Source organism: Nicotiana sylvestris, chromosome 8, assembly GCF_000393655.2.
Source record: "Nicotiana sylvestris chromosome 8, ASM39365v2, whole genome shotgun sequence".
Lineage (NCBI taxonomy): Eukaryota > Viridiplantae > Streptophyta > Magnoliopsida > Solanales > Solanaceae > Nicotiana > Nicotiana sylvestris.
In genome coordinates, this window is record NC_091064.1 from 207,259,597 (window position 1) to 207,270,103 (window position 10,507).

General features: G+C 35.9%; 1 protein-coding gene across 1 annotated transcript; it reads left to right on the plus strand.

Moving 5' to 3' along the window:
* The first annotated feature begins 3,589 nt into the window (after positions 1-3,589).
* On the plus strand, positions 3,590-6,766 carry LOC104210494 (labd-13Z-ene-9,15,16-triol synthase, chloroplastic-like). Its single transcript, XM_009759403.2, has 3 exons — positions 3,590-3,770; positions 4,403-5,609; positions 6,140-6,766. Exons 2-3 carry the CDS (start codon positions 4,671-4,673, stop codon positions 6,764-6,766), a joined length of 1,566 nt encoding a protein of 521 aa, XP_009757705.1. The 5' UTR covers positions 3,590-3,770; positions 4,403-4,670.
* Positions 6,767-10,507: the final 3,741 nt, after the last annotated feature.

Genomic DNA, 10,507 nt, shown 5'->3' on the forward strand with positions numbered 1-10,507 from the left:
AAAAGATTAATTAATTTATTATTTGATAATTAAATTAAGAAATTTAATTAGCCAAATAGATTTAGTTATTAGTCCAAATAAAATATTATTATATTCTTTGCTAGCACAAAGGATATAATTAATATTGTGAACAAATTGAAGTTTTCTATTTTTGGAATAGAAAATTAAATTATATCTCTTGGTTGATATATATATATATATATATATATATATATCCAATTAAGAATTGGATTGACGTGAAAGTCAACGTCGGTTATTTCTTCCCCATAAGAATGGGATTGATAATTTTAATATAAATTATTACTTGAAGTCCAATTTAGAATTAGACAGCATCTTCACGTCAAAGTCCTTAAGGACGTTGGTCATGTCGTTAATCCCTTTGGAAGGGAATCTGATATTTTGCAATAAAAATTATGGTGATGCTATATAAAGGGTGATGGAGAAAATTTTCCGCATCAATTCTTGAGAAGAAAAAATACTTTGTGAAAGTGAGAGTGTCATACCAAGCCAAGAGAGAAAATACAATTACAAGAAAAGTGTTTCTTGTTCATCTAATTTGAATTGAGATTTTTGAGAAAAATTCCAGCACAAGTTTTTCGTTCAATTTGTTCACAGGTTTCATTGATAAAAAATTGATAGCAAAGGATCAGTCTCGGTGTGGATACGCATAGAGTCTTCGCACTATCGAAGAAATTTTGAAACAAGACTCTCTTCACCAGGTACGTCTTAGATCCGATCTTTGACATGTAAATAAATTTTAAACACGAAAAGATCTACCTAGGATTGTTATTGTCTTCCGCTGCGTGTTACAAACACCTATACACAATCCTGCAGAAGAAGGGGCTTGACATGATCTTTCCCATTGGTTGTTGTATTTATAAGATCAATACTATGTATTATTGTACGATAAATAATGAAGTTCAACTAATGTACCTTGCATTTTAAATAAAATATTTACATTTAATGTAATGCTATTATCAAAAGGAGGATATTTCCGTATTCAACTATTCTTAAATTTGTTATGGCTGCAAGTTTGTATTGTTTTTAGTTGCAATTGCTTCTTTTAAATCTATTTGTCTTTAGATACTCTGCCTGCACAATATTTTAGTACTGGTTTCTTTCGGAGGGCATGTGGTATTCCCTTTAATGTGGAAAAAGATATTCTACTTGAAAAACAAATGCTAAAATAAAATTGCGCGCGACACCAATACAGAGATTTGAATTGCTGGTGGAAACTTCGACTATTAAACCCCCCCCCCCCCGGCACTACATTGACTTTCTCGTAATCATTTCAAGTCTCTCTTTGCACACTGCTTTACGACACCGACAGTTTAATCTAGCGTATGGAGGGAGCGTTCAGTTGGCGGAGAGTAATTAGACAGAAGTAGGTTGCTTTTGCCTTATGCACCTTCCCAAGACATCTGAGGAAGGCGCCACTCAACATGGAGATAAATCAAACCTAGTTATTAGGTAAATGTAGCTCTTTTCTGTGAAGGGATCATCAAGAACAAACTAACTGCTCATGAAAACCATTTCCCAACCAAAAAGGTGTCATATTTCCTTTTGTAATATAAAACCAAGTCTATAACTTACTACTTTGAATAAAAAAATAAATTGTAGTTATTTCTATGATTAACTCTAATAGTTTATCCGCCTACTATTAATTGTTGCTGACTACTGATGTTGCCATGGTAACCACTCCAAATTTGGCATACTCTAGTAATATTCACCTAGGCATATTAGGGATATAGTATATATGTCCTAGATCCAATTTGATGATTTGAATATATTTTTTATTTGATATAAAATATATATGGCATTTGATATTCTTTTATCATAGTTATTATTAATTATTTGATTAACTTGATAAGGTTCTTGATTAAACTATTGAGATTTGACATTGTGATGGAGATCATGATAATGAGAGCCAAATTTCTTATAATTTAATCTAAATTTGTTCTTGGTCATAGGATTATTAATTTGAACATTGGTAATCTGGTAAGATCAATATTTATGTGATCGTCTTTATTGGATAAAGATTAGTTGATCTCATTAACTAATTCGCATAGATAGATGATGCATATAAAGATATGATCATTGAACCGACTCATTGGATAATTCCTAATGGTTAGAATTACCATAAACTGTCAATAGGATATTCTCTTGAAGAATGTGATGTAAAAATTTCCTATGACCTGAGATCGTCATGGTAATTGACAAGTTATTTATTGTGCTTTGATACTAGACACCTATGGCCCTAGGGCGATAGTTGAAAGGATATTGGGTACGGTTAAATACTTGTAGAATTAGTGATTGATCCAAGATGGAATCTGTCAACTCTTGGTAATGAGTTTAAGCTTCATGTTGTCATGAATTATAAACGACCAAACTAAGACCTTGGCCAGGGCAATTGAATGAAAGAAGAAATGAGTTTCTTAGGTCATTCAATGGTTTTATATTTGACATAAACACATAGTTGGTTGCCTATTTGGATTTGACAGTTGAACCATATCCTAGGGTGATCCAGAGCTATAAGGACAGAAGAAATTACTACATTATTCTTCTACTGGTTCTTGAGAGTAAATTGTATACTTCATGCTATCCGGTCGTTAAGGAGTGTTGCTAGATGCCACCCTTGATTAGTATATTGATGTGATCAATTTACTACCGGTTTAGTAATGAACCTATGGGGTCGCACACTAACGAGTGTTCTGATCTTTGCAAAAGAATTAATTGCTTTATTATTTGGTAATTAAATTAAAGAATTTAATTAGTCAAATAAATTTAGTTATTAGTCCAAATGAAATATTATTATATTCTTTGCTAGCACAGATGATATAATTAATATTGTGAACAAATTGAAGTTTTCTTTTCGGAATAGAAAAATTAAATTTGATATATATATATATATATGTGTGTGTGTGTGTGTGTGGATTAATATTAAGTTGCATATATAATATGATTAGTTAGTTCTATAATCTAATTTATTGGATTAGAAAATAACGTGAGGCTTTCATGAAACCCATTTGAAATGGGATTAAGTTTTCCTACAAGAAAATAATAATCCAATTATGAATTGGATTAGCAATTGAAAGTCCATAAGGACTAACCACGCTTGCCGACAATTTTGTTGATTGGAATTGAAGTTTATCCTACGACAGAAATCCTATTAATATTGTGAATTGGTTTTCACAATCATCATGCATATATGAAAATGATTGTACCTTTATTATATAAAACAAAATTGTAAAGAAAGAAAAAGGTCCCATTATTATGTGAATTGGTTTTCACACTCATCATGCATATACCTTTACAACATAAGACAAAATTGTAAAGAAAGAAAAGGTCCAATTATTATGTGAATTGGTTTTTATACTCATCATGCATATATGGAATGTGATTGTATCGCTACTATATTGTAATGAAAGGAAAAAAATTCCATACTTGTTAAGACAAGTCTGTCTTTTTGCTCAAACCGTATAGGAAAAAGTTGGCAACTTATATGTATAAATATCATACAAAATAAAGTGTTAAGACACTTAATTTTTCTGGAGTGAGACAACACGAGATATATTTGACAAAGTAATTACTTTCTTTGTCAAGAAGTTGGCTGGAAGTTTTGAGAAAAATTTCAGCACACAATTTATTCAATTTGTTCGCGGGTTTTAATTGATGAAAGAGTTGATAGCAAAGAATCGGTCTCGGTGTGGATACGCATAGAGTCTTCGCACAATCGAAGAAAAATTTTGAAACGAGACTTTCTTCACCAGGTACGTCTTAGATCCGATCTTTGACATGTAAATAAATTTTAAACACGAAAAGTTCTGCCTAGGATCGTTATTATCTTTCGTTGCGTGTTACGAACACATATATGCAGTCCAAAAGAAAATGCCCACACAAAAAAATACCAAATTGTTTAAGGAAGATAATGTGAATCTTTTATAGTTATTCATTACTTGATAGTATAATGGTGTGTATTATATAAATAAACAACAACAACAACAACAACAACAATACCCACTATAATTTCACAAGTGAGGTCTAGGGAGGTAGGGAGGTTGTTTCCGAAGACCCTCGGCTCAAGGACAAAATGAATATTCCATAACTAAAAATGCTGACAAATAGATTCAATTTAGTTAGGGTAGAAGAATATGTGCTGGAATTGCAGCTCCCCTCTCTTCTCTTTGCCTAGAAGGCCTAGGTGTCCGATCCGTGGGTAAGCAATCGCTATTATTAGAGGCGTGTTCTACCTCTAAGCTAATAGCCCATAGTGCAAGCCTCCCGTCAACCCATTAGGTTTATTGTTTTTTTAGTTTCTTCTCTGGCCGAGTGTGAAAAATTAACTTTTGACCGGTGATATAATAACTTGCTTCACTTAAATTGTTTGAACTTCCTGATGCAGAGAATTTAAACCTGAAAGAAAAGCTGCACGTTGTGTTAAAGGAGACACCTTCGGTTGCAGTCCCACTGCCAAGATTATCTTCGTCAATAGTATATGGTCAAATATTGTGTCTTCTGGAAACTTTCTAAGAACCCAAATTCTGGCTGCAGAAAGTGAGAACAATAATTCAACTAAGACATGATATAATTGTAATAATAATATGCTGAGGAGGACATTTGACCTGATCCATTATAAGTAGAAAGTGCTGAAACAATTTAACCAATTAACCATGGCTTCAGCACAATCAAACCAGCTTTGTCTTGCAGCTCTCACCATTGGAATTGTATTCCTGACAATTTTATGGTACAGATGGACAAAAAATATCTCATACAAAGAAGGTCCCAAGTTGCCACCGGGGCCTCGTGGCCTTCCAATTGTGGGATTTTTACCATTCCTCCGCCCCAATTTGCACCATCAACTTACAGAATTGTCTCAACAGTTTGGTCCAATATACAAGTTCTGGCTAGGAAGCAAACTATGCGTTGTGTTGAATTCACCATCCTTAGCCAAAGAAGTGGTTCGTGATCAAGACTCAGTTTTTGCTAACCGTGACCCTCCAATAGCAGGATTGGCAGCCACATATGGTGGAGTAGACATTGGATTTTCTCCCTATGGCTCCTACTGGCGTGATATGCGCAAACTGTTTGTGAGCGAGATGCTAAGCAACAGTAACCTTGAGGCTTCTTATGGTTTACGGACACACGAGGTCAGAAAGACAATCAAAAAGGTGCATACCAAGATTGGAAATCCCATTGACATTGGAGAATTGGCTTTTGTAACTCAGATGAATGTAGTCATGAGTATGATCTTCGGCAGCAAATTTGTAGAGGAGAAGGAGAAGCATGGAAAAGATGGATCAGCTGAGTTCAAGGAAGTGGTGATAAAAGTTTTTCAAGTATTGGGAAAGCCAAACATATCAGACTTCTTTCCTATGCTTGCCAGGTTTGACTTACAAGGAATACAGAAAGAGATGAAGGCTCTTTCAAAGTCAGTTGAAAGTATATTAGACCCTGCCATAAACGAACGCATGAAGATGCTTTCCGACAAAAGAGAGGGTGAAATCCAGGTGAATGGGAAGAAGGATTTTGTGCAGATCTTAATAGAGCTAATGAAGCAGAAAGACATTGGGATATCACTGGACTTGGTGAAAATAAAGGCTATGTTGGTGGTAAGTTATATAGTCCTTATATCTTCTCTGTCATTGTTTGTCTCTTTGAACTTGGGAATCCTGAAAATTCCATGATAATACTTTACCAGAAAGAAGTCCGAAAACTTAGCCTTATACAAACTGCTTAATCATGTTTACTATATACAGGATCAATGTGATAAGAAAGTAAAGAAAAATGAGAATGCATTTGAGTTCTTACTGAAGATGATTAAATCGCATAACTAGCTATAATAGTCTAAAAATGTAACAGCTCAGCCCGCTAGTGATATTGTCCGCTCTTGGCCTAGGCGCTCACGGGTTTAAAATGCGTCACTAAGGTCTAAGGCTTGTTAACTTATATACCCAACATCCCTCTTGTGTTTTGCCGATATGAGACTATGTCTAAAGTATGGGGTGTTACAAAAGAAGAGGTACATATACATACCTAAACATGAATGTCGCGTCCACCTACAGCTAGAATCAAACATTACTAAATTCCTGTGATGACAATGTTCCTTTCCCTTGACTTCATATATGTTTTTGCTATGCAGGATATTGTGATTGGTGGAACTGACACTGTAATCACAACAGTCGAATGGGTAATGGCGGAGCTTCTGAATAATCCGGAGATAATGGCAAAGGTGCAACAAGAATTAAGAAATGCTGTAGGGATGAATAACATTGTTGAAGAATCTCACTTGCTGAAACTACACTATCTTGATGCAGTTTTAAAGGAGACGCTACGTCTGCACCCTGCATTACCACTGCTTATCCCTAAGCGCCCGAACAAATCTGCAACTGTAGGAGGATACAAAATACCTGAGGGAACTAAAGTATTCTTGAATGTTTATGCGATTCATAGGGATCCTCAAGAGTGGGAAAATCCATTGGAATTTCAGCCTGAAAGGTTCTTGAATCACTCTACAAATTTAAACTATTCTGGCAATAATTTCAAGTACCTTCCATTTGGATCAGGGAGGAGAATTTGTGCTGGCCTTCCTTTAGCAGAGAAAGTGCTTATGTTTGTATTGGCTTCATTGCTGCATTCCTTTGATTGGAAACTCCCAGAGGGCGAAAATGTTGACCTTTCGGATGGATTTGGACTTGTCATCAAGAAAAGCAAGAGCCTATTCGCCATCCCTATGCCCAGGTTACCACATTTAGAACTCTATCAGTAAAACCAAGAAACCATAAGGAAGATGAACTAGAGATTTTGAAGAAAGGGGCTTGACATGACTTTATCCACTGGTTGTAATATTTATAAGATCAAAGTGAAATATTGGACAATAGGTAAATGAAGTTCAACTAATGTACCTTGCATATGATTTTTTTGTGCACTAAATTTGTTAGCTGCTGGATTTAAATCAAGCAAGATAAAAGACTTTTGGAAAGATTTCTTTATCAGATCAATAAACAACACTAATCCGCATCAATCCTTTCATAAACTTCTTGTTGGCCGAAGTGAAGTTTGTTTTGACGATTGACAAAGGAACTCAAGCATGAACCAGGTTCATACAAAGTGAACACAGACACGGGCAGAATTCGAGTACAAGCCATGCACGTGAATGAGATAAGCTTAAGTGGTTATATCTGATATCTCCTGAACGAAAAGGTTGCATAAGTGATAAGGAAAAGGATTCCTTACTCGAATAGAAATCTATCCTAGATAAGGGAGGAGTAAGAAGTTGAAGATAACTAGAACTCTTCCACCATGGAAGAGTATAGCATTAGAACTCTAGTTATTTCCTATTCTACTAACTATATAAATTGCAGGATGTTCTCATTTAAAGGGACGCACAAACGCTAAAGTTAAATGTGAGTTGAGAGTAAAATAGCAAGGCATTTTGCAAACAATTCTTGTGTGATCAAGTGTGTGAACCTGAAGCTACATAAACCAGATAGAAGAACCAGTTCCAAGTGTCTGCCTTTTATTCTAGTTTCATTGTAGTAGGTGTTTTCAAATTGTACCTTTCAGCTTTATCTAGAGGCTATTGTATTAGGTACTCTGAGTATTCAAGTTAGATTTAACTTGAATTTGTCACAATCGTTAAAGGCTGGTTGCCACAACGGGATTAGAGGTAATCCTTAGGTTTATAAATAATTTTGTAAATGTTGTTTTGACTCAGTGATTTAGTGAAGTATTGGGAAAATCCTACTGAGTAATAGGTCGTGGTTTTTCATCCTTTGAGTCGGGTGTTTTCCACGTAAAAATAATTATGTTCTTTACTTTCCATATTTACTATTTCCGCAACAGTAGTATAAGGAATACATAGAAGAACCAGGTCCTTCTATAATCAGTACACGCGAAAATTGGACACCACACAAATCTCCCCCCCCCGGTGTGGCATTGAAGTATAAAACCTCACTTCTTTTTACGAACTTTGAACTTGTGGCACTGACAAGTTCGAACTCTATAGAATTTTCCATTTTTGTTGTCTTGTTGAAGAGTGTCACTCGGGTTGAAGGGTGATTAAAGATATGTATGATGGAGCTAAGACTCGGGTTAGGACAGTAGGAGGCGACTCCGAGCATTTTCCGGTTGTTACGGGGTTACACCAAGGGTCTGCATTCAGCCCATTCCTATTTGCCCTGGTGATGGATGCACTAACTCATCATATTCAAGGGGAGGTGCCATGGTGCATGCTATTTGCTGATGATATAGTTCTAATTGACGAGACACGAGGCGGCTTTAACGAGAGACTAGAGGTTTGGAGACATGCCCTTGAGTTTAAAGGTTTCAAGTTGAGCAGGACGAAGACGGAATACCTCGAGTGCAAATTTGGGGTCGAGCCGACGGAAGCGGGAGTGGAAGTGAGGCTGGACTCTCAAGTCATGCCCAAGAGGGGTAGTTTCAAGTACCTTGGATCGGTTATTCAGGGGATCGGGGAGATCGGCGAGGATGTCACACACCGTATAGGGGTGGGGTGGATGAAGTGTAGGTTAGCGTCGGGAGTCTTGTGTGACAAGAAAGTGCCATTGTTGCTAAAAGGTAAGTTTTATAGAGCAGTAGTTAGGCTGGCTATGTTGTATGGGACTGAGTGTTGGCCGGTTAAGAACTCACACGTCTAGAAGATGAAAGTAGCAGAGATGAGGATGTTTAGGTGGATATGCGGGCATACAAGGATGGATAAGATTAGGAATGAAGATATTCAACAGAAGGTAGGCGTGGCCCCCGTGGAGGACAAGATGCGGGAAGCAAGACTCAGATGGTTCGGGCATATTCAGAGGAGGAGCATTAATGCACCGGTGAGGAGGTGTGAGCGACTGGCTGTGGTGGGCACGAGGAGAGGCAGAGGGCGACCTAAGAAGTATTGGGGAGAGGTGATCAGACAGGACTTGGCGCGACTTAGGATTACTGAGAGCGTGGCCCTTGACAAGGAATTGTGGAGGTCGAGCATTAAGGTTGTAGGTTAGGGGGAAGTTATGAATATTTACACAACACACTAGAGTGAGACTAGCCAATTAGGAGTTAGTCTTTGGCTACTGGTCATCTACAGATGCAGGGCTTTATCTGTCGGTTATTATTATGACATCCATCTATTTTGTATTTCTTATATTGTTGTTATTTTATTATGAGTCTATTGATGATACTAATATATCTTCTCTTGTTGCTTCTTGAGCCAAGGGTCTCCTGGAAACAGTCTCTCTGCCCCTTGGGGTAGGTGTAAGGTCTGCGTATATATTACCCTCCCCAGACCCCACTTGTGAAATTATACTGGGCCGCTGTTGTTGAAGAGTGTCACAAGCCCAAATTACATTACCAAATTGCTATAATGAAGAAGTCCACCATTTTCGTTAACGTATGCACAATTAAAAGAACCTCTTAAATTTGGGAAAATGCATTGAAATTTATTCCAGAAAGATTTCTGACTTGAAATTAGTACACTGCCGTGTTTAACTGGATAAAATATCACTAAAAATGTTGAAGTTCAAACAAGCTATTATTTTATAACTAGTGTACTTGCCGGCGCTTCGCACAGTCATAAAAAAATCGAAAATGAATAAAATTAAATATGAATTCTTACTATTATCCTTTTTCCGATTCTTATAATATCCATCAAAAACTTTTTAAGAAAAGGTATGTGAAAGACATTTTAAATTAAATGAACAAATATTTAAATCAGTATATGAACTTGATTAAGGAAAACAAAGAGAAAGTTAATGCATCCTCTATTTCATTTCTGTTTTTCTTTTCCGACTTCTCTTCACCCTGCTTCATCATAGTCTATTGATCTCAATACATCACCAAATACTGCATTAAATATGTGTCTGGCTTCTTCTGCTAAACCAGCCCAATGTAGGTCCTTCCTTTGGTGCTCAGTCCGTTTTAGGGGACTCTCTTTTAGCAGCTTAATTATTTGATTGAGAGTAGAAACAATAATTTGATTAAGGTTTAGGAATCTAAAGTTCTAAAAGAATACATATGTTTGGAAATAAAAGTAAAAAACAGCAATTGTTACCATTCTAAAAAAAAGAGCACCAAACGGTCCAAATGCTAAGTGGGAAACAATCCCCAAACTCATCTAACACGATGGAACTATATACTTTAGCAAATATAAGTATTTTCTGATAAATTTATCTTAAAACAATATATGTACATACTATTATTGATATAGTTCTTAATCTTAACAACAAACAAACAAATATTCTTACACATTTTAGTAAAATACATGAAAGGCGTCAAAGTATTTTGGCAATTTATGTATTCCAAAATGGAGAAAATAAGATGTATAAATTTTATCAAAAAGAAAGATAGGACAATTTGCATTAGAGATTATAATACCTTGACAAACTTAATTGCTTTCACTTCAAAAACTCATATTCATCAGAAATCAAATAGAAGTTCCACTTCCACGTCCAAAATAGAACGAAACAAAGAAGAAGAAAGTAATATCAACTGAAAACCATGATAATCTGCT

What these genes read in the sequence shown, in the direction of transcription:
- LOC104210494 (XM_009759403.2), top strand. Translation starts at nt 4,671, where the DNA reads ATGGCTTCAGCACAATCAAACCAGCTTTGTCTTGCAGCTCTCACCATT. An exon ending in AAATAAAGGCTATGTTGGTG is followed by an intron (nt 5,610 to 6,139) that starts GTAAGTTATATA and finishes TTTGCTATGCAG; the next exon opens with GATATTGTGATTGGTGGAAC.